This window comes from Marmota monax, unplaced genomic scaffold, assembly GCF_021218885.2.
Source record: "Marmota monax isolate L192 unplaced genomic scaffold, Marmota_monax_Labrador192_F-V1.1 WCK01_AAM20220418_F8-fsc00035, whole genome shotgun sequence".
NCBI classification, from domain to species: Eukaryota; Metazoa; Chordata; class Mammalia; order Rodentia; family Sciuridae; genus Marmota; species Marmota monax.
Window position 1 is genome coordinate 9249527 of NW_026691961.1, and position 25152 is coordinate 9274678.

The following is a 25152-nucleotide window of genomic DNA, read 5'->3' on the forward strand; positions in this document are numbered from 1 at the left end:
ATACTCAGCTGAGTACAGTGGCCCATGTCTGTAATCCTACTTGGGAAGCTGAAGCAGGAGGATGTTTGAGGAAGTTTGCAAGTTTGAGGTCAACCTGGTCAACTCAACCTTATATTTATAATGAATAAAAATAAAGTTAACTCACAATCAAAGGTCTACACATGATTCTTGGGTAAGTACTATCTGCTCTGATCTTTGAGGTAAGATTAGCCAACAAAGAAGATGCAAGAGGAGTAGAAAAGCATTCCAGATAGTGTGTGTAGAAATGTGGAGATGTGTCTTGGGTCACCCAGTTTCTTTCTTTCTTTTTAACTTTATTTAATTAATTAATTAATTTATTTTTTATGTGGCGCTGAGGATGGAACGCAAGGTCTCACATGTGCTAGGTAAGCACTCTACTACTGAGCCACAACCCCAGCCCCCAAGTTTCTTACTTTTTGGTGTCAGTGAAAGTACTACCACCTTTTTGATAATAATAAAAATACTTTTTCTAGCCTAATGTGTATGTCTATAATACCAACTACTCAGGAAAATGAGGCAGGAGAATTGCAAGTTCAAGGCAAGCCTGGAAAACTTAGTGAGACTCTGTCTCAGAAGGAAAAATATTCTGCAATCTGTATATGGGGTAAAAATGGGAGCTCATAACCCACTTGAATCAAAGTGTGAAATATGATATATCAAGAACTATGTAATGTTTTGAACAGCCAACAATAAAAAATTAAAAGAAAAAAAAAAGGGGTGGGGATGTAGCTCAGTGTTAGAGCACTTGCCTAACACGCACAAGGCCCTAGGTTCCATCCCCAATACCACACACACACACACACACAAAAAAAAAAAAACAGCAACAACAATAACAACAAAAGTTTAGCTCTTAGACACAACTCCTGTATCTCTCTCTTTCCCCATGTCTCATGTTGGTCCCATAATGCCCTAGCAGAAACTGGCCTGTTTCCTGACTCTTATTGGAAAGGTCAGTTGGCGTCTCTGCCTTTGATGTAGTGAATGTCCTCCTTCCTTTGTAACAGGCACAGGCATCCAATGGAAGAACATGGGCAGTATCCGTGGAGAGTTTAGCTTCATTCAGGTGATGCTGATGCTCCTGCTGGATTCATTATTGTACTGTATAATAACCTGGTATGTGGAATCCGTCTTCCCAGGGAAGTTTGGGATACCCAAGCCTTGGTACTTCTTTGCCATGGTGAGTTTTAATGCTGCTGCTTTATAGATGGATGTTAGGCTTTTTATTATTTGTCATCAATATTCCTACATCTCTCAGTGATGTCCTGATCAAAATCTCATCCTCAGGAGGTCTCTGGCCAGGGTTCATTCCAAACCATTAGCTTGTAGCTGCCAATGGTGCATAATTAACACTGAGTCTTAGTTTCCCTGATTCTTGCCCCACTGCTGGGGTGAGGTGTCAGTACCATGTAGTCTCCCCTGGAGTGCCTGCGATGCCTTAACTTGGGCCTATTAAGTATCAGGTCCCATATTCTCCCATAGGACTCAATCTCCAACATGCTAGAGACCCCACACACCCTTTCCCCATTGAGGTGTGCTGATGAGGTGGCCCTGAAGTTCTTTGAGACCTCTGTGCCATCTCTCAAGGCTCTAGAAAGGCTACCGTTTTCCTTCTCTCCCATGATAACTAAGTTTTTCTTACAAGTTAAGTATCACATTTGACTCAGTCTGCTGCAGTGGCCTCTGGTAGCTACAGACCTGTAGGATCTTGACTGAATCACACAGGCACTTGTTGGGACCTCTGCCAAGACTTTCTCGCTTCCATTCTCGGAGTGTGGGGAAATGGGTAGGGTTACTTCTGGTATTTCTCTAGGTTCCAGCCTAGACTGCCGTCTTAGTAGCTTTCTAAGTACCTTGAGCCTAGAGATTAGTTAGTTAGCTTTCCTAGCTCATTCCTCTGGACCATGGGTTATAGATTGAAATGCAGTTGACTGGTAATGAGTCCACAAGTGAGCTGATGAACTTTCTCAGGCATCATTAAATATTTGATATGAGTAAACTGCAGGTCAGAGAGGGAAGATTTAACTTACCACAGTATTTATCTTCCAGAAGATAAAGTCAGTCCACCTATATGATTAATGTATAGGTTGACTTCCTCTGCAGCCCTCCTACTGGCATGGGAAGCCTATTCCAGTTACACATGCACTACTGGACATGGGTGATCCTAATGAAGCTCCAAAAAAGGAGTTCATACAGGAACTGATCTGATAAGAGGAATTGAAATCCAGCATCTATACAAGGTACTGGCTCATATATATAATGTCTTTCCAAGGACTTAAGAATCAGCTCATAAAAGCCTGTTTTATTCTAACAGTGCTTTCAAGGTACACTTTGTGACTGAGAATTTAAATTCTTTCTGTAATGCCATCCTCAAACTTAGAGATAGAACTTGAAATGTCTTGTTCTGTTTCCTGTCGTGGAGTTAAGTGACTGGATGGCCTGTCTGGTGATCTGTCTCTTAGAGGCAGTCTCCTCTCATTCTGTAGTGCCAAACACCCACCATTGGAGATGTGCTGGAATTCAGCCAATTGGTGGGTAACTTATCTGTCAAATCAAACTAGATTTGACAGATTCCATGGTTAGCATATCAGTGCAGAAGGAGGTAAATGTCCCTTCATAGTGTCTGCCAGCCTTGCTCCACCAAGTGCCCTGTGTCAACTTAGGACTCCAGTAACAGGATGTGAGTTCAGTGCCTTAGTATCCTGCAGAGCATGGGTGTTCTGTTTGAATGTCTGTTCTTCAACTATGAGGAAGTGGTGGGTATACTTATGTAATTTTTAAAAATGGTATTTAAAGTACTGGAGACATTTGACTTGGAAAACTCTAAGATTCCTTACCTAGGTCAATAACCTCACACTGAAGAGGCAGGGTGTCCTTTCTCAGGGGCCTAGCTCAGTAAAAGGGCAAGGTCTAGTTCCAGATGCAGGGAGAAGATTGTTGTTTATGCTTCAAATACTTCATTCTTGAGTTCTAAGCCCTCTGTGGTTCTAGGTATCAGGGGAAAGGTGCCATTGAAATTGCTCCAGATCACCCTCCTCAGAGGCATAATAAAATAAGCCATTTCCTTTTAGATTCCCACTTGGATTCCCACAGATTAACTTTTGAGAGAAGTTGATGTGGGTATGCAGTTTGTTATAGTCTATTCAGAAATGTCTCCTGCATGGTGGGTGCTATTCTCAGCATCGCATATAAATAAATAAAATAAAGGTCCATCAACAATTAAAAAAAATATTTTAAAAAATGCCTTCTGCATGTGTGTGTCACTCTGTCAGTCACACCTTGACCTTCCCACAGGTATTTTACAGGAGAGGGAATGCACACATAGCAGTCAAAGATCTGCGCATGAATCTGTACAGAGGTCAGATCACTGTTCTTCTGGGACACAACGGAGCAGGAAAAACCACCACCTGCTCCATGCTCACAGGTACCTGGGTGGGGACAGCCCTCCCGAGGAAACACTGAAGAAATCATTGAGCAGGTCTAGATTTTGGGCTCCATCTTCCCTGTTAGATTTCACTGACATTTTGATAGTAAGCACTGTTTTATTGTTTGTTTTACCATCTATGTAATATCTGGTTGTTTAGTTTACTCTGCACCATGGAAAGGAAGTCTTTGCCTCTTTCAGTCAATATGCAGAACTTAATTTCTTTACCAGGAGAAGCCATGAACACTGAATAGCAGTTAGAACCTTCCTGCTACAGAGAGGCGTGAACTAATCTCTTAACAAAAACATTACCCATTTATTTGCTTTCGATTGTCACAGGTACTTTTAGACTGGTAACTGCAAAGTTAGGTGTGATGGTGCATACCTGTAATCCCAGCTACCCAGGAGGCTGAGGCAAAAGGATCATGAATTTGAAGCCAGCCTGGGAAACTTAGTAAGATCCTGTCTCAAAATTAAATGTAAAGGACAAGGGATGCTGCTTAGTGGTAGGGATTTTATCTATCATGTTTGAGACCCTGGATTTAATCCCTGGTACCCCCTCCCCCCAAAAAAAGGATACCTGGTGAATTATTTTAAAATGATTCTAATTTCAGAATAATTTATATACCTAAGTAATTATTTTACATTCTATCAAATAAATAGTATTCTGTGAAATTTGAAAAAATTCATGCAAGAAACATATTTATTGAGGGTTTAACATATATAAAGCTCTGAACAAAACCAATAAGATGCACTTCATGGAGTTCTTAAAGCCAACAGGTTCTCCTTGCAACAACAGAATACCATACTGTTGAGAAACTTCTAGCACTTAAAGTCTGGCTGCTGTGATCTCTTCACATGTTGCCAATATGAATGTATTCAGTCTTCCATCAAAAACATTTGAAGAGCAACCAAATAGTGACGCTTGGGGAGAGGTGCCTGTGGCCACCCCTCTTGTATCAGGACTTAGAAAGCCATCTCAGCCCAGTTTATACTAAAGTGGAGGAACTCTGTGTGTGTAAAAACTGGGGACTGAGCCTGACAGCTTTCTGGATAGGGTCAAGCAGATTCTCTTTCAGGTCAGGCCTTGCTGCTCCTGGCAGTGTGACCAGTTAGGGAGGGCCTCTCCCCTTACATGGGCTTGTGAGTTCCTCACTATCAGGAGGGAGATCCAGCTATACCCTCTAGGGTGAGGAGTGTCAAGGAGAGAAGTTAGGTACCAGATTGTTTAGGGAAGCCACCTGTTTGCTTCATCTCATAGACCCTTCCCTTATTGCATTCCCTTTTGATTGTCTCTAGTATTCCTCAAAGTCTGTAATTATCTCATTTATTTGTATATATGTGTTATTTCTCTATATCTGCAATCCCATTCTGCACCTGAGGAAACCTATTCTGTTTACTTCTGGATCCACAATTCCTAGATAGTGCTTACACTGCATAGGTACTCAATAAATATTATAAGTAAATGACTAAATTAATCTATTAATATAATTGCAAAAGCCACCAAAAAGCTGTGAATGCTATATCAGAGAAGCCCCACCACAGTTTCTACCAGCATGACATGGCATAGAAAAATGTTAACCCTGCCCTGGTGAAAATGCAGCCACTAAGACTTACATGATGGGATTCAGGACATCTGAATATGCTAAGCTGGGAAGAAAAGTCTGGTTGCTTGCCAGGAAGACAGAGAGCAAAGGGCTTCCATATGGTAATTGTTTGCAAAAAGGCCCCAAATCTGGCACTGGCATGTTTAATGTTTCAGACCACATTTCTCTGCTCAGTAAAGTTATTTGGCTTTTGAATTTTCTATAAGTTCTTCTGTTGTAACTTTATATAAAAGGCTTGTTACAAGTTGCTATAAAATAGTATCACTTTTTTTTTCCTTTTACTTTCCAAACAATCATGGATACTTTATTATATACAGCCAAAGTAGAAGATCCAAACACCCAGCAGCCAGTAATGTAGCAGTTAGTATCAAAAACCTTTAAACTATTGCCTTCCTTTTGGCTTACCAAATCTAATTATACTAATTTAGAATAAGGAGATAAGTAAGCAAAATTTTCATGTATGTTTATTCTTATGAAAAGTTGCACATAATATAAATATCCGTAGGTCTGGGTTGAATAAATAGAGTAGATTTGTAACAATGAAATCCTTTTAGCACTTAAAATTGATACAGATTTTTTAATGGAGATAATTTTTTTAACCTTTATTTCACTTATTTATTTTTTATGTAGAGCTGAGGATCCAACCCAGGGTCTCACATGTACGAGGCAAGCGTTCTACTGCTGAGCCTTAACCCCAGCCCAATACAAATGTTTTTGATGTGAACAAAGTGAATTCAACCATACTTTGTTATATTTAGAAAAATGTTAAAAACAGAATTTGTATTTTCCCATTTTAGTTAAAAATTAATTGTGTGTATGGGGTAGTACCTCAGTGGTACAGTGCCTAGCATGCTGGAGGCCCTGGGTTCAATCCCCAGCACTGTAACAAATAAATAAATATGTGAGACTGTATGCATAAAAAATAACCTAAGCTTATACAGCAAAATGTTAACAGAGAATTATCTTTTAATGATGGCATTTTTATAACCTTTGCTTTTTTTGGGGGGAGGGTCATACTGGAGATAGAACCCAGGACCTCTTACATGTGAGGCAAGTGCTTCCCACTGAGCCACACCCCCCCTCATGTTTTTCTTTCTTTTCTTTTTCTTTCTTCTCTATTCTTTCTTTCTTCTTTTGTACCAGGGATTGAACTCAGGAGCACTCAACCACACATCCCCAGCCCTATTTTGTGTTTTAGAGACAGGGTCTCATTGAGTTGCTTATCACCTCACTCTTGCTGAGACTGGCTTTGAACTCACAATCCTCCTACCTCAGCCTCCTGAGCTGCTGGGATTTCAGGTGTGCACCACTGCACCTGGCTCCCCCATCCCTTTTAAATTTTAATTTGAACAAATTCTCACTGAATTGCCTAGGCTAGCCTTGAATCTATGATCCTCCTGCCTCAGCCTCCCAAGTACTGGGATTACAAATGTGTTCAATTACATCTGGTTTCTTTGTTTTCTTTATTATGTTTTTTTTTTCTTTTCCAACCTTGTTGTAATAAGAATTTATTGCCTTTTTCAACCTAACAAGAATAAAGACAAAGATAGTATGTAGGTAGGCAGTCTTCAAAGTTTTACACTGGTTGTATTAGTTAGTTTTTTGTCTTTGTGACCTAAATACCTAACAAAAACAACTTAAAGGAGGAAAGACTTATTTTGGCTCATGGTTTCAGAGATTTCAGTCAATGGTTGGCTGGCTCCATTGCATGGTTTGCTAGGTCCAAGGCATAGTCCCAATGGAATGTTCCAGTGACCTACTTCCTCCAACCTATGTCCCACTTGCCTAAAGTTTCCACCACCTCCCAGTACTCTATTGTCAGTAGATTAATCCACTTGTGCTGTCAAAGTCCTCACAATCCAATCATTTCCAAAAAGCCCTATCTCTTGAAACTTACTGTACTGGGGACCAAACCTTCAACACATAAGACTTTGGGGGGACATTCCAAGTTCAAACCATAAAACTGGCATATATTTGGCAGTGTGTGCAGTTATTCATCCATGATATTTTGGGGAGATAAGTACAAATCTTGCCAAACATCTTAATTCAAAACTGTTAGTTTCCCCAAATGCTTTTCTCTTTCACCGTATTTACTATTCATCCAAATCACTGTTTATTCCTTACAATAATATGATTTGCTTCACAAGCGCCTATGTTGTTTTGTTCACTTAACCAGATTGATTCTCAAAAGCAGGAGGAAGAATGACATCTCCTATTTCTTAAATATTTATTTATTTTTTTCAGTTTTCGGCGGACACAACATCTTTCTTTGTATGTGGTGCTGAGGATCGAACCCGGGCCGCACACATGCCAGGCGAGCGCGCTACCGCTTGAGCCACATCCCCAGCCCCGACATCTCCTATTTCTAATAATCTCCTATTTCTAATAATCTCCACTGCCATACATATTCATTGGATGTTACTAGCTGACTGATGGTGGCAGATAAGTAGAATAGGGACAGTCTGTTGGAGAACAAGCAAGTAAAGCAGGGGTAATTATAGTCTTTGTACTGATGCATATGCTAACCAAAGATGACTTAGGGTATCCCTTTCACTTTGTTCTAGGTCTTATTTCCCCTTCAAGTGGACAGGCATATATCAATGGATATGAGATTTCAAAAGACATGGTTCAAATCAGGAAGAGCATAGGCTGGTGCCCACAACACAATATCTTATTTGATAACTTCACAGTAGCAGAACATCTTTTTTTTATGCTCAGGTGAGTTGGAAAATAACTAGAATGTTTCTACTGTTCATTCTTGACAATGGTGAGATATACTGTAGCTCTCTGATTCACGCTGGGAGAATCTGTTAGGAGAAAACTCATGTTTCTTTACTCTCAACACTTCTACACCAAACATGTGGGTGGGGTGGTTCCCACACCAGCCAGTTCTCCAAAAATCAACTGGGTATCCTACAGTTCTGATACTAACTACCCGGAGGCAGCATAGACCCTCCCCCAACCCCAGGTTAAGGGCTTGTTCTCACAAGATTGCCCACCCTCCACTTCAGATACCAATTACAAGTTCCTGTCACCTGTTCTTGGGGCCAGCTGGCTGTCCATCAAGGGTTCCCACAGTCCCCTCCTCAGGTTCAATAATTTGCTATAACAGCTCATAAAACTCAGGAAAACATTTACTTATGTTGACCAGTTTATTGTACAGGGAATTATAAAGGATACAGATGAACACCCAGAGGATATACAGAGTAAGAGATGTGGTAAAGTGTGTGTGGCACACCCTCTTAGCACAATACACTCCTAGCACTTTAAAATGCTCACTAATCTAGAAGTTCTCCAATCTCCATAACCTAGAGACTATTTATTTGGGCTTTATTATGTAAGCATGACTGATTATTAGTTCAATCACCAACCTCTTTCCCTAGTCCCTGGAGAATACAGAGTGGGACTGAAAGTTCCAAGTATGTAATCATGGCTTGGTCATTCTAGTGACTAACCCTTATCCTAAGGTTGACCAGGAACCTACAGAGTCATCTCACACAGGTCACGGTGTGTGGCTAAATATTAGAACTAGAATGAGATACCAGTTCAAGGCAAATTAGTGAGACCCTATCTCAAACAATTTTTAAAAAGGATTGGGGAGGGTAGGGGTTATGGCTCAGTGGGAGAGTGCTTGCCTAGCATGTGTGAGGCACTGGGTTTGATCCCCAGCACCACATAAAAAATAAAATAAAATAAAACAAATAAAATAAAGGTATTGTGTCCATATACAACTAAAAAATATTTTTAAAAAGGATTGGGGATGTGTCTCAGTGATAAAACACCCAGGTTCAATCACTATTACAAAAAAAGTCACCTCATTAAAACAAAAAACACTCCTGTAACCCAGGAAATTTCCAGGGATCTAGGGGCTGAGTAGCAGATGAAATCAAGTATCAAGTCAAAGGCTAAATATTAGATTAAATATTAGAACTAGACTTCTTATCATTCAGGAAATTACAAGGGCTTTGGGAGCACTGTCTCAGAAAGCAGGGTAGAAATCAAATATGTATTTCTTTTTATCATAGTCTCAATAATGCTGGACACTATTCCCCAAATATTCAGAGAGGGGGAGGGGCATGATTTCTGAGTGAAAGGATTTTTAGAAACCCTATTTATTGTTATATTTTATGGAAATAAAATTCACATAACATAAAAGTCATTATTTTACTCATTTTATAATGTTAATTTAGTGGATTTAGTACACTCAGTTTTGTGCACTCACTACCTTTATCTAACTGCAAAACACTTTCCTTTTTTTATATATTTTTTAGTTGTAGATGGACATAATGCCTTTATTTATTTTTATGTGGTGCTGGGGATCAAACCCAGTGCCTCACGTGTGCTAGGCAAGTGCTCTACCACTGAGCCACAACCCCAGCCCCTGCAAAACACTTTTATCAAAGAAAAACTTGTACATTAAAATCACTCTTCATTTCTCTATTCCACCAGCCACTGGCAATCGCTAATCTGCTTTCTGTTCTACAGATTTGCCTATCTTAGATATTTCATATAAATGCCATCATGTAATATGTGACTTATTTCATTTAGTATTATGTTTTTAAAGTTTATCCACATTTTATCCTGTATAATTAATACTTCACTTCTTTTATTTATTTATTTTTGCAGTACTAGAGATTGAATTCATGGCCTTGCATATGGTAGGCAATCATTGAACTATATCCCCAGCCCTTTTTTTCATTATTATTTCAAGATAGGCTTTAAGTTGCCCGGGCTGGCCTTGTATTTGTAATTCTCCTGCTTCAACATCCTGAGTAGCTAGGGTTACAGGTGTGTGCCACCAGTCCCAGCAATACTTTGCTCCTTTTAATAGCTGACTACATCTCCATTGCATGGTTAGAGCAACTTTTGTTTATCTACTCATCAGTTGATGTACATCTGAGTTATTTCTACCCTTTGGTTATTGTGAATAGTGCTTCTATGAACCTCTGTGTCTAAATTTTTGTTTGAACATCTGTTTTGGGTTATATACCTAGAAGTGAAATTCTCAAGTTGTGATAACTATATGTTTAACTTTTTTAAAAAGAAACCGTCAGTGTAGTGGGTATGAAGTAGTATCTCTGTGTTTCATTGCATTTCCCTGGTGACTGATGATGGTATCTTTTCATGTGTTTGTTGGCTGTTAGTATATTTCTTTGGAAAAATGTCCAATTTCTTTGCTCGTTCTTCAGATGGGTTTTTTATCTTTTTGTAGTTGAATTTTTTAAAATATTTTTTTAGAAGTTGATGGACCTTTATTGGATTCATTTATTTATATGTGGTGCTGAGAATCGAACCCAGGGCCTCACACATGCTAGGCAAGTGCTCTTACCACTGAGCCACAACTCCAGCCCCTGTAGTTGAATTTTAGGACATATTTTTATTAGGAGCTAGATACTAAACCCTTATCAAATATATGGCTTGTAATTTTCCCCCCATTCTGTGCATTGTCTTTTCTCTTTATTGATGCTTTTTTCCCTTTTTGAGACAAGGTTTCACCATAACATAATCCTCCTGCTTTAACCTCCCAAGTTGCTGGGATTACAAATATATGCCATCACTCCCAGCAGCAGTGTTCTTTTTCTCTTTTTCTTTTTGATGCACAAAAGTTTTATGTTTTGATATCTCCAGTTTATCTAATTTTTTTTTCATTAACTGTACTTTTTAAAACTATTGTCCAGGATCTCTGAGTGTCCAGAGTTTTTATTGGGGCTTTATTATATAGGCATGAATGATTGTATCATTGATCATGTGATTGAACTCAATCTCTAGTCTCCCTCTACTCCCCTGAGGTGGGGAGGTCAGGCTGATATCATGTGTCTCAGAGCCTCTAACCAAATGGCTGGTCTTTCTGGTATGACCAGCCCCTATCCTGAGTCACCTCCCTAGCATAAACTCTGGCGTGACCTGAGGGGCTCACCACAAGTAACAAAGACACTGCTATCACTTGGGAAGCTCTGAGGATTTAGGAGCTTCCTTCCAGGAACCAAAGACAAAAGCCAGACAAATTCTTTATTATAAAACACATTGATTTTTCATGTGTTGAACAACCCTAGTACTCCTGAGATAAATCCTACTTGGTCATAATGCATTATCCTTTTAACATACTGCTGTGTTTATTTTTATTAAGTCATTTATTTACACAGTAAATAATATAATGCAGAAGTCTTTTTTTGTCTATCCCTTTCCCCAAAAGTAGTAAGCTTCTTGTATATTTTCCATGTGTATATTTTACATATATACATACGAAATGTTGGTTGGGCAGAGTTGGGTGCCTTTTGTATCACCAGTCTCATCTCTTGTCTCCTGCCATTTCAGTTGAAAGGCCTGTCTCAGCAGAAGTGCCCTGAAGAAGTCAAGCAGATGCTGCACATCCTCAATCTGGAGGACAAGCGCAACTCACGGTCCAAGTTCCTGAGTGGGGGCATGAAATGCAAGCTGTCCATCGGCATCGCCCTCATAGTAGGCTCCAAGGTACGGGACACTAGGGCACAGCTTCCACCAACACAGTGGACAGACACAGGGCAGCAGGCCCAGAGGCCTCAGGCTCTGGAACTTGAACCAGCTCTGCAAATCCCTGGACTCCAGCTGTGGAGTCCCACCACACAGGTCTCCCATTGTCATCAGGTTGTGCCTGTGCCCCCAGGTGCTGATGCTGGACGAACCCACCTCAGGCATGGACGCCATCTCCAGGAGGGCCATCTGGGACCTTCTTCAGCAGCAGAAGAGTGACCGTACCATCCTCCTGACCACCCACTTCATGGACGAGGCTGACCTACTGGGGGACCGCATTGCCATCATGGCCAAGGGGGAGCTGCAGTGCTGTGGGTCATCACTGTTCCTCAAGCAGAAATATGGTGAGCAGTGGGTGGGGGTAGCCCAGTCTCAATCCCAGGATAGAGGTCAGCACCACTGTCTGCTGTGCCAAGAGGCACTACCCACTGTTAGCCTTTGGGAGGGGCCCTGAGACCAGCAGAGAGAGGCCTCCTCTAGATTTCTGTTCTGTTGCCCCCATGGAGTGCTTCTGAAGATGAGGAGGGAATAATGTTAAAAAATTTTCTGAGGGGCTGGGGATATGGCTTAAGTGGTAGCGCGCTTGCCTGGCGTGTGCGGGCGCTGGGTTCGATCCTCAGCACCACATAAAAATAAAATAAAGATGTTGTATCTAAAGAAAACTAAAAAATAAATATTAAAAAAAATTCTCTCTCTCTCTCTCTCTCTCTCTAAAAAAAAAATTACTAAGACTTGGAGACAGAGGACCTACATTTATGTTTCAGTTTGCTATTTGATTGCCTCTTTATCCATCTGGCCAAGTTAGTTTATTCTTTCTTAGCCTTGGTTTTCTAATCTATAAAAAGGAGATTAAAATATCATGTTCCTCAAAGAGGAAAAGTGTGTGAGAAAGCACTACACAAGAGTGAGCTGTTAGCCAGGCACAGTGGCTAACAGCTGTAATCCCAGCTGCTTGGGAGGCTAAGGCAGGAGGATCGTGAGTTCAAAGCCTGCCTCAGCAAAAGCAAGGCACTAAACAACTCAGTAAGACTGTCTCTAGATAAAATACAAAATAGGGCTTTGAAGTGGCTCAGTGGCTGAGTTTCCCTGAGTTCAATCCCTGGTACAAAAAAAAAAAAAATAGCTGTTAACTTCCACAACTGATTGTAATCCTTACCAGTGGCCCACTTCAGACATCCTTCTATTGACCCCATGCTCACTTGGCTCCTTACATGTCTCTGGTTGCTCATTTGCATCATTCCTAGCTCTAATCATCTCCATCTCTTTTCTTTCTCTACTTACCAATTTTAATGTCTCATTCAATCTCTTGGCATTAAACACCTTCTGTCTCTTAAGATATATGTCTCTAGCTTCAACCTCTCCTGAATTTCAGGTCTATATATCTAATTGCCAAGCCTGCAACTCCACTTATACATTGTCCTAGTCCATTTTCTGTTGCTATAACAGAATACCTGAGACTGGATAATTTATAAGGAAAGAGGGTTATGGTTCTGGAAGCTGGGAAGTCCAAGATTGGGCAGGAACATCTGGTGAGGGTCTTATGCTGATTTAGCTTGTGGCAGAAAGCAGAATGGCAAGTGGGTGCTGTGGAATAGAAGCAAGAGAAAGAGGAGGAAGCTGAACCTGATGTATAACAATCTACTGTCTCCGTAACTAATCCACTCCCTTGAGAGTGAGAACTCATTCCCAGAAGAAAGATACTAATTCAACTGAGGGCTCTACCCTCATGACCCACAAACCTCTTGCTAGGCCCCATTTCCTAATACACTGTGTATTGGGATACCAAGCTTCCACATGAGTTTTGGTAGGGATAGACCATATTCATACCATAGCAAGTATTGATGGACCTCTCAGACTGTGCAAAGTCTAGCAAACCTGAGATCCTGCTTTCTCCCACCAAACCTGTTCCTCTTGCAGCCTTCATCTTCTCAGAAAAGGCAACTCCACTCTTCAAGGTGCTTGGTGAAAACCTGACCTCTGGTTTTCTCACAGCCCATCTATGATGCATCTGCAAATCCTCTTGGTCTTACCTTCAGAATATATCTGGGTTCTGTCCACTTCTCCCTACCTCTTAGCACCCTGATCCAGGTCACCATCTTCTCCCACTTCTATTATTGGGATTGCTTCCTAACCCATCTTCCAGCCACTGCTGTTGCACTTCCTCACTCTGTTCTGAACCCACTTGTCAAAAAGTGAGCACTTGCCAGTGGCAGTTGTGCACACCTTTAATCTCAGCGGCTTGGGAGGCTGGGGCAGGAGAATTGTGAGTTCAAAGTGAGCCTCCTCAACTCAGTGAGGCCCTAAGCAACTCAGCAACACCCTGTCTCTAAAATATAAAAAGGGTATGGGGATGTGGCTCAGTGGTTAAGTGCTTCTGGGTTCAATCCCTGGTACCAAAAAAAAAAAAAAAAATGTGAACACTTGACAGAGCATACTCAGAACCTCCAGTGATTTCATGTCCCACTCAGAATAAAAGCCAAAGTTTTGAGCCAGGCACAGTGTTACAAACCTGTAATTCTAGCTACTTGGGAGGCTGGGCAGAAAGATCACAAATCCAAGGACAGCTTGGGCAACACAGGGAAGACCCTGTCTTAAAATAAAAAATAAAAAAGGATGCGGTGTACCTTAGTGGTAGGGCAGTCTTGGGCTCAATCCCTAGTACCACCAAAGGAAAAAGAAAAAGCCAAAGTCCTGAAAGTAGTGAATAGGATCTTCCTGGTTTAGTTCTGTCACCTCTGTCCTTGTTTCCTAATACTCTCCTTTGCTCTTCTCCTCCACCCACACTCCTTGCTAACTTGGTTCTCCAGACTGAGTGACTGTCCTCCTCAGGCCACCACCTTGTCATCCTTATACCAATGTCACTGTCTCAATGTGGCTTTCCTTCATTATCCTGTTTAAAATCACATCCTGATACCCCCTTTCCCCTCTCCTCTTTATTTTTTCCTTAGCACTTGTCACTAGTACTCTATAAATTTTACTTATTTAACTTGTTTATTATCTGCCTCCTAATCCTTTAGTGAAAGCCCCATGAGATTAAGGATTTTTTACTGTTATATCCTTAGTACCTAGAAGATTACCTGGTGTTTGGTCTCAAGAAATGTTTGTTAAATGAATACATGTCCAGCATGACAGTAAAAAGTGTCACTGATTTCTGAAAGAATGTTTCAAATGCTGTGAAGTATGTATCCTCAAAACCAGGATGTAATTTTGATGCAGGTATCTTTGGTAATCATCTTAACATTCAAGGCCTCTGCCTTCCAAGTGTTTATTTCCCCCAGTTAGTTATCACTTAAAGGGAGTGTTGCCCTTAATGCAGTTGTCCTTCATATTGCCTGGCATTGCAATATATCACCTCCCTCTTCTGGAGCAGAAGGGAAAATTCCAGAATAGCATTACAGAACTTCTGAAGCCAACCAGTTCCTCATTGTTTAAACTTAACCCCACAAGGCTCTCTAGCATCGCTTTCCCCCTGGAGCTGTCCCATTCTGAGCCACAGAAAACTAAGTGTGGCCCAAGAAGAGAAGTATAAAGAGTAAAATGGTTTCATGGTCTTTTACGTGGTGTTTCAGGTGCAGGATACTATATGACTTTACTGAGAAATCCTTACTGTGACACAGAGAAGATTTCTCATCTTATTTATCATCACATACCAAATGCAGTTATGGAGTCCAGCGTTGGAGAAGAATTAATATTTATACTTCCTAAAGAGCATTCACAGGTATGCACTAAGAAGCTACCCATAGCCACAGAAATCTATGTCCTTCCCACATGCCTACATGCAAAACACACACATCCTTCCTAAGACTTCTCCCCCTCTCAAAAACTACATTCTGATACTGAATCCACTCAAGACTCAGGATGTCATTGTCTGCATCGTGTCTAGGTACAGGGTACAGATGAGACTCCTTAAGTGTGGTACTTGGATTCAACTCCTTGGGTATGATTCTTTTTTTTTTTTTTTTTGTACTAGAAACTGAACCCAGGATCACTTAACCATGGAGCCACATTCCCAGCCATTAATTTTTTTTTAATATTGGGTCTTGCTAAGTTGCATAGTACCTGGCTAAGTTACTATGGCTGGCTTGGAATTTGCAATCCTCCTGCCTCAGCCTCCCAAACTGCTGGGATTACAGGTGTGCTTCCACTGAGCCCAGGGCATATGATTCTTAATTTGAAGACCTTGAACTAACACAGAAGTCAACTGATCCATATACACTCAGTGCATTAACATGCAATGATGAGACAGAGGTAGGATAACCATAAGAGATACTACCACTAAGAAACAGGAAAGGGGCTGTGGCTGTGGCTTAGTGGCAGCACACTTGCCTGGCATGTGTGAAGCACTGGGTTCAGTTCTCAGCCAGCACCACATATAAATAAATAAATTTAGGTCTATCAATAACTAAAAAAATATATACAGGAAAAATAAGAGGTACATAACAATTATGAGTCTGTAGCAATTTGTAATTCTAGGTGGACATGTATCACCAGTTTCTGTTTGTTTGGAACACAGTTCTGTTTCCTAGAAAGGATTTTGTTTTAAAAATTTTTTTTTTCAAAGATAGACACAGTATCTTTATTTATTTTATTTATTTTTATGTGGTGTTAAAGGTAGAACCCAGTGTGATCAAGCACATGTGCGAGGCAAGTGCTCTATTGCTGTTGACTCTACCTCCTGAATAATACTTTCTTTCCTTAAAAAAAAAAAAAAAAAAAAAAAGGCTGGGTTGTGGCTCATCAGTAGAGTGCTTTCCTAGCACATGTGAGGCACTGAGTTCAATCCTCAGCACCACATAAAAATACATAAATAACATAAAGGTGTTGTGTCCATCTACAACTAAAAAAAATATTTTACAAAAGGACTGATGTAGGCAGCCAAAGGGGCAATTAACCACTGAGTCACATCCCCTCCCTTTTTTATATTTTATTTAGAGACAGGGTCTCGCTAAATTGCTTAGGACCTTGGTAAGTTGCTGAGGCTAACTATGAACTCAAAACCCTCCTGCCTTAGCCTCCTGAACTGCTGGGATTACAGGCGTGTGCCACCATGCCCAGTTTTATATATATTTAAATTCTTTTAATCCAGTTTTTTATTTTAATTTTTTTAAAAATTTTTGGTACTGGGGATTGAACTCAGGGCCTTGTGCATGCGAGGCAAGCATTCTACCAACTGAGCTATATCCTCAGCTCCATTAATCCAATTTTTAAGGGTGCATTGTAGTTGTACATAACAATGAGATTTGTTGTTACATATTCATTTAGGCATACAATACAACAATATAATTTGGCCAATGTCATCCCCTAGTATTTCCCTTTCCTCCTCCCTCCCTCTGGTTCCTTCCCTTTATTCCACTTATCTCCCTTTGATTTTTCATCAGATGCCCTCGCCTTTCTTTTCCAATTTCCTCTCTAGGTTTTATGTATGAGAGAAACATATGACCCTTAACCTTCCGAGTCTGACTTATTTCACTTAAAATGATGGTTACTAGTTCCATCCATTTTCCTGAAGATAACATAATTTCATATTTATTTATTTTTTAATATTTTTTTTGGTTAGACACAATACCTTTATTTTATTTATTTATTTTTATGTGGTGCTGAGGATCGAACCCAGGCCTCACGCATGCTAGGCGAGTGCTCTACCGCTGAGCCACAACCCCAGCCCAATTTTATATTTCTTTATGGCCAAATAAAACTCTATTGTGTATATATACCACATTTTTTTTTATCCATGGACTGCGCCACTATGAACACAGTATGCATGTATAGTGTGCAGATATTAATTCTTTAGGATAAATACTGAGGAATATTGTGGCCTAGTTTTTATGGTGATTCCATTTCTAGTCTTTTGTTTTGTTTGACACCAGGGATTGAACTCAAGGGCACATAACCACTGAGCCACATCCCCAACCCTTTTCAAAAGAAAATTTTAAGGGCTGGGGTTGTGGCTCAGTGGTAGAGCACTTGCCTAGCATGCCTGAAGCACTGGGTTCTATCCCTGACACCACATAAAAATAAACAAATAAAAAATATTTTAAAAAAAAAGAAAAAGAAAATTTTAAAATCTTGAGACAGGGTCTTACTAGGTTGCTTATAGCCTTGGTAAGTACCTGAGGCTGGCTTTGAACCTGTGGTCCTCCTGCCTCAGTCTCTCCAGCCACTGGGATTACGGGTATGTGTCACCATATCAGGCTCCATTCCTATACTTTTGAGGAAACTCCATACTGATTTTCATAGTGGTTGTACTAATTTACAATCCTATCAAAAGTGTAGAAGTGTTCCTTTTTCTCTACAACCTCTCTACCATTAATTATTGTTTGTAATTTTGATGACTGCCGTTCTGATTGGTGTGAGATGAAATCTCAGTGTAGTTTTTTAAAAAAATATATGCATACAGTTTTACATATAATGCAGGATCTGCCTAGCATTGTAAGGCACTGGGTTCAATTCTCAGCACTGCAAATAAATAGATAGATAGATAGATAGATAAAATAAAGGTCAGTTTAGTTTTGATTTGCATTTCCCTGATTGCTAATGATGTTAAACATTTTTTCATATATTTATTGGTATTTTTTAAGACCATTGTGAATGCAAGTGTTTCCCTGATTTCTTTCTCAGAAGATGTATTATTCATGTATAGGAAATGTAATTATTTTTTGTGTTGATTTTATAGCCTGCTACTTTGCTGAATTTATTAGCCACAACAGTCTTCTGGTAGAGCTTTTTGGATCTTCTATATATAGGATCATATCATCTGCAAACTGTAATAATTCGACTTCTTCTCTTCCTGTTTTGAGTCCTTTTATTTCCTTCTCTTGCCTAATTGCTCTGTCTAGAATTTCTAGTACTATATTGAATAGGAGTGGTGGGAGTGGACATTTGTGTCTTATTCAAGATTTTAAAGGAAATGCTATCAGTTTTTCCCCAACTTACTATGAAGTTGCCTTTGGATTTTCATATAGCCTTTATGATGTTGAGGTAAATTCCCTCATCCCTAGTTTCTACAGTGTTTTTATTAAGAATGGGTGCTGAATTTTGTGAAAGGCCTTCTCTGCATCTGTTGAGATGACTGTGATTTCTGTCCTTGAATCTGTTTCTCCAGTGAATTACATTTATTGATTTGTGTATGTTAAATCATCCTTGCATCCCTAGGATAAAACCAACTTGGTCATAATGTACAATCTACTTAATATGTTGTTAAATATGATTTGCTAATATTTTATTAAGGCTCTTTTAATCCAATTTCAACAGAGATATTGGTCTGTAGTTTTCTTTCTTGAAATGTCCTCATCTGGTTTTGGTATGAGGGTGATGCTGGCTTCATAGAATAAATTTCTATTTCATGGAATAATTTGAGGAGCATTGGCATTAGTTCTTTAAAGATCTGGTAGAATTCAGCTGAGAATCCATGTGGTCCTGGGCTTTCTTTGTTGGAAGGTTTTTTTTATTACTGCTTCTATCTCGTTGCTGGTTATTGATCCTCTTTATTCAATTTTGGCAGGTCATATGTGTTTAGACATGGATCTATTTCTTTTAGGTTATCCAATTTATTGGAGTTTAAGTTTATTCAAAATAATCTTTAATGATCTTCCATATTTCTGTGATATCTGAGGTGATTTCTTCTTTCTGATTACTAATTTTGTTAATTTGGCTCTTTTTTCTTTTGTTTAGTTTGACTAAGGGCTTATAAATCATGTTTATCTTTTCAAATAACCAATTCTGCATTTCACTGATCCTTTGTATTTTTTTCTTAATTTCATTTATTTTGGGCTTTGATCTTAATTATTTCCTTCTACCAGTTTTGAAATTGGTGTGCTCTTGTTTTTCAAGGGCATTGAGATGCATCATTAGGTTGTTTATCTGGGTTCTTTATCATCTTCTTATGTAGGCACTCATAGATATAAACTTTTCTCTAAGGCCCATCTTCATAGTGTCTCAGAAGTTCTGGTATGTCGTATCACTATTCTTGTTTGAGTCTAAGAATTTTTAAATTTCTCTCCTGATTTCTTCTAGCACCAATTTATTATTCAGAAGTGTATTGTTGTTCAATCTCCGTGTGTTTATATGGTTCCTGTAGGGTTTTTGCTGTTGATTTTAAATTAATTCCATTATGATCAGATAAGATACAATTAATTATATCAAATTTTTTTGTATTTGCTAAGAGTTGCTTTGTGGTCTAAAATATGGTCTATTTTGAAGAAAGTTGCATGGACGTCTAAGAAACCATATTTGTATATTGTTGGATTAAATAGTTTATAGATGCCTGTTAAATCCATTTGATTTATAATTTTTTTTAGGTGTAAAGAGTCTTTACTGAGTTTAGGTTTGGATAACCTATCTATCTGTGAGAGGTGTATTGAAATTACCCAGCATTATTGTACTGGGGTCTATCTGAGTCTTTAATTTGAGTAGTATATGTTTTATGTAATTAGGTACACCAACATTTGGGGCATAAATATTTACTATCATTATGTATTATTGTTGGACTGTTCCCTTTAACTGTATGAAGTGACTTTCTTTTTTCTTCTGATTAACTTTGGCTCGAAGTTTGCTTTGTCAGATATGAGAATAGCTACAATAAATTGCTGTGATCTAGATCTGACATTAAAGTAAACAGAAGGTTTTGACTATGACATCTACATTATAATAACTGCAACAATATGAATGGTGGGGGTAGGAGTTATATAAGCCAAATAGTTCTAAAAGATGGTAAAAATACAATTGATTAAGAGAAAAAAATGTGATAAGAAGGTAGAAGAAAGTTTAGAAAGTTCAAAATATGGGGTTGGGGATATAGCTCAGTTGGTAGAGTGCTTGCCTAGCATGCACAAGGCCCTGGGTTCAATCTCCAGCATCACAAAAAAAAAAAAAAGTTCAAAATATGAGAGAATGCAGAAGAGATATAACAAGTGATGGCTTTAAAGTAGGAGAAAAATATAGAAAGCAAAGTAAAGGGAGAAAGAGAGAACAAGATAATTTGTTTATAGGAAAAGAAAGAAGAAAAATAGAAACACACACCCATACAAAAAAAAAAAAAACCCACAAAAAAACCCTAACCCTCAAAATACAAGATGAGGAAAATTAGCTACCATAAAAAATGCACTCACCAAAAAAAAAAAAAAAAGGTGGGGGGAATGAAATGAAAAATGTCTCCACTGAGGGGGTCAAAACTGTTGACAAGGATGGATGATCACTACCTATGCCTGATTGTCCTTTCCTCTTCTTCCTGGGCTATGTGGGGGGGACACTTGTGCAAGGGCTGAGGGTTGTTAAATCCTTCCTTTTTGTGTGTGTTGTTCGTTGCACTGCCATCTGGAGTGGCCTAAAACTGAAGCTGGTTGAAATAGCTCTCAGCTTCCCTTCTCACCAGTATAAAGTAGGATGGAATGGAAAGTACTGTCTATTGGAGTTTTGTCCAGACAGCCAGATCAGTGCACTCCCAGGATAGGAATATTGCAAAGTTATAAGATGGGGTAGCTCCAACAGCTGAGGCTTAGGTCTAATCAGGACTTAAGAACTTTATTGGATGGTGTCTGTTCCAGAGAAATCAAATCAACACACCTGTAGGGTCAAGCAGATGCCAGTCTCTGCTGAGCCTGGATCTTGGGAGCCTCCCAAGAATTCTAAGGAGAGGAACAGGGGAGCCAACCCTCCATAGGTCTCACATACTCTGCTTCCAGGCTTAGTCCCTGGTGTATTCCCATTGCCTGTTCATTTTCCCAACTCTCTTCAGCTGATCATATGAGCCACCAAAATCAAAGGGTAAGCAAGTTGCATTCCCCTCCATATTTCTAACTTGAATTCCCCCAGGTTCAATCTTCTCTGTGCCTGTTTCACTCACTTTCTACTAGGTACACCCTAGGTGGTTCAGTAGGCACTTGCTAGGATAGTATGACAATGTTTGCTATAATCTCACAGGCTTGCAGCAAGCTACAGCAAGACCTCCTTAAGATGGCTCTGACCTAGCACATGTGAGGCACTGGGTTCAATCCTCAACACCACATAAAAAAATGAATAAATAAAAATAAAGTTATTGGCTGGGTACAGTGGCACACCAGGTAATCCCAGTGGTTCAGAAGCCAGAGGCAGGAGTATCACGAGTTCAAAGCCAGCCTCAGCAATTTAGCGAGGCACTAAGCATCTCGGTGAGACCCTGTCTCTAAATAAAATACCAAATAGGGCTGGGGACATGATTTAGTAGTTGGGTGCTCCTGAGTTCAATCCCTAATACCAAAAAATAAATAAATAAGTAAAATAAAGTTATTGTGTCCATCTACAACTAAAAAGAATATTAAAAAAAAGAAAGGCCAAAACATTCCTTCTGTCACATAAATAAATTGCACATACGAGAGTGTGTGTATAAATCAAAGGGAAAGGAAAATAAGCACTGATTTTTTTCTGGGGCTGGGAATTGAATTTCCTAGTGCTGGGGATTGAGCCTGTTGGCTCCATGAGGCAAGCTGCTTACCACACAGCTACCTCCTAGCCCTAAACACCACTTCTTTATTCAAAGAATGGTGTGCACAATCAGGGAGGGGAGGAATTGTTAGGCCATCTTCACAGACTAGCTGTGCCACAAGAGAGAGAGGCAATACATATTGATGAGAAGATTCATATGCCAGGAAGATGTAACAATCCTGTGCATGAATATGTCTCATAACAGCTTCAAAATACATGAGGTTAACACGGACAAAACCAAATGAAGTCAAAATATTCACAACCAAGTTGGAAATTGTAATATCCTTCCCTTAGTTATTAATAGTAAATGAAAAAATAATCATTAAGGATATAAAATATTTGAATGACACCATCATCACACTTGATTTACATGCTATCAACAGAAACTACATATCACAGCAGCAGAAGTCCCATTCTCTCCAGTGCCTATGGAATATTTACCATAAGGCACCGTGTACTAGAGTACGAAATAAGACCAAATAAATTTCAGAATACTGGGGCTTATGCTGATGGAGCAAAGCATGAGAGCAAGTAGTTCCTAGTAGAACTGATCTGCATCTTTCAGAAGTGCCTGTTGTTGGGCAATGTGTTCATCACCCTGAAGAAGTATGATAGTCACACTAAACTCATTTCAAAGGAAGGTGCTATGGAGGGCTTTTGAGCACTCAGACAAGTGTCTTTTAAGAATTAGTGTTGGGGGCTGGGATTGTGGCTCAGTGGTAGAACACTCACCTAGCACACGTAAGGCCCTGGGTTCAATCCTCAGCACCACATAAAAATAAATGAATGGAACAAAGGTATTGTGTCCAACTACAACTAAAAAATAAATAATTTTTTAAAAAAAAAAGAACTAGTGTTGGAAAAAAGAAGATCAGCACTGTGGTGAGGTCCACAGAGGTAAGACTCAGATGGATCATTTGAACCTATCGAAAACTATCCAGATGCGCTACAAGAGGGACAAAGAGAAAGAGCAGGAAGAGCAAGACAGTGCAGTTTAGGGCAGTGGCCTCACTAGCTAACCACTTTCCAGCTCACCACTGGACTGCTCATTTTCCTTAGATCTTACTTTTGACCACAAAACTAGGTTTCTGGTTCTCCCATCATAACTGTTTTCATGTGAGATTAGGGTCATTTGGGGGAAAAGAAGAGTTTCGATGTTTATAGGGTAATTGTGGTAAGAAGCTATGTATACTGTTGGATTATAGTTTTTATTTTATTATTATTATTATTATTATTATTATTAAGATAAATCCCAGGACACTGCACCACTGAGACACATCCCCAGCCAGGTTATTATTTATTTGTTTTGGTTGTTTGTTCATTTTTTGAGACAGAGTCTCACTAAATTGCTGATGCTGGCCTTGAACTTGTGATCTTCCTGCCTTAGCCTCCTGAATTGCTGGGATTAAAGGCGTAAACCATCATATCTGGTGTGGATTATAGTTTTAAAAATCTCTGTAGTCTCCTCTGGGAAGAGCAGTGTATCATTCAACCTATCTATCTATCTATCTATCTGTCTCTCTCTCTATATATCACTGAATACAATAAGAGAAAATTAGAAATTAATTAAAAGCCAGGTACAGTGGCACATGCCTGTAATCCCAGTGACTTGGGAGACTGAGGCAGGAGAATTGCAAGTTCAAAGCCAGCCTCAGCAATTTAGCAAGGCCCTAAGCAATTTAGTGAGACCCAGTATCAAAAAAATAAAAAATAAAAAGGGCTAGGAATGTAGCTCAGTGGAGTGCCCCGAGTTCAATCCCCAGTACAAAAAAAAAAAAGGAAAAGAAAAAATTGATTACAATAAGATGCTTTTAAAATTTACAAATGAAGTTAAACAGCATACTTTTGTATAACTCATGGGCTGAAGAGACTGAAAAATATTTTTAACTGAATGATAATAAAAGTATAACATTAAAAATTTTCAGATGCTGCTAAAGCAGTGCTTACAGGGAAATTTGTAGCTTTTATAAACTTCCATTAGAAAAGAAGAAATCTGGGCTGGGGATATGGCTCAAGCGGTAGCGCGCTCGCCTGACACGCGTGCGGCCCGGATTTGATCCTCAGCACCACATACAAACAAAGATGTTGTGTCCACTGATAACTAAAAAATAAATATTAATATTCTCTCTCTCTCTCCCTTTCTCACTCTCTCTTAAAAAAAAAAAGAAAAGAAGAAATCTGCCCTACAAAAAAAAGAGAAAAAGAGGAAAGGCTTAGCTGAACACAATGTCACACATCTACAATTCCAGTGACTCTGTAGGCTGAAGCAAGTTGAAGGCCAGCCTGGGCAATTCAGTGAGACCCTGTCTCAAAATAAAAAATAAAAACGTCTGGGATGTAGCTCTACAGTAAAGCACCCCTGGGTTTAATCCCTAGTACTGCCAAAAAGAAAATAAAAGGGGTGGGGGGAAACAATTGTCTAAGTTTCCAATTGAAGAAGTAGAAAAGAAGAGAAAATTGAACCCAGAAGAGAAGAAGTGATAACTACAAGGAGAGAAAACAGTGAAGAGGGAAAAAAATCTAAAAAGCCGAAAGTTGTTTATTTTAAAAGATTAACAAAATTGACAAATCCCCAGAAAATTGATAAACCATTAAATAAAAATAAAATTGACCAACATCAGGAATGAAAGAACTACTGTAATTGCAGAGCCTAGAATTATAAAAGGATAAGAAAACATCATGAGGTCTGGGGTTGTGGCTCAATGGTAGAGCACTTGCCTAGTACATGTGAGATACTGGGTTTGATCCTCAGCACCACATAAAAATAAATAAATAAAATAAAGGTATTGTGTCCATCTACAACTGAAAAAAAATTAGGAAGAAAACATCATGAATAAACAAATAAAATGGGCTGATTACTTAGTAAATATTTTTATCAAAACTAACACAAAATGAAGTAGAAAATCCGAATACTCATACATCCATTCATAATATTAAATTTGCAATAAGAAATATTCTGAGAGCTAGTAATGTACCTGAATGGTAGAGTGCTTGCTTAGCATGTGTGAAACCCTGAGTTTTAATCCCAGCTCTGCAAATACAAATAAAAATTAAATAAAATAAAAATATTTACAGAAAGAAAATCTGGATGCTATCAAACATTAAAGAAAATAATCCCAATCCTTTGGAAAACAG

At 39.1% G+C, this 25152-nt stretch overlaps 1 protein-coding gene across 1 annotated transcript in view; it reads left to right on the plus strand.

The window, feature by feature from the left end:
• LOC124093581 (ATP-binding cassette sub-family A member 17-like) overlaps window positions 1-25152 on the plus strand; it is a 93097-nt gene that overhangs the window by 28702 nt on the left and 39243 nt on the right. Inside the window, 9 exon segments of the mRNA XM_058580032.1 lie at window positions 1026-1198; window positions 2122-2212; window positions 2215-2258; window positions 3313-3442; window positions 7614-7761; window positions 8670-8676; window positions 11365-11520; window positions 11693-11903; window positions 15129-15275. Coding sequence (XP_058436015.1) covers window positions 1026-1198; window positions 2122-2212; window positions 2215-2258; window positions 3313-3442; window positions 7614-7761; window positions 8670-8676; window positions 11365-11520; window positions 11693-11903; window positions 15129-15275 — 1107 coding nt within the window.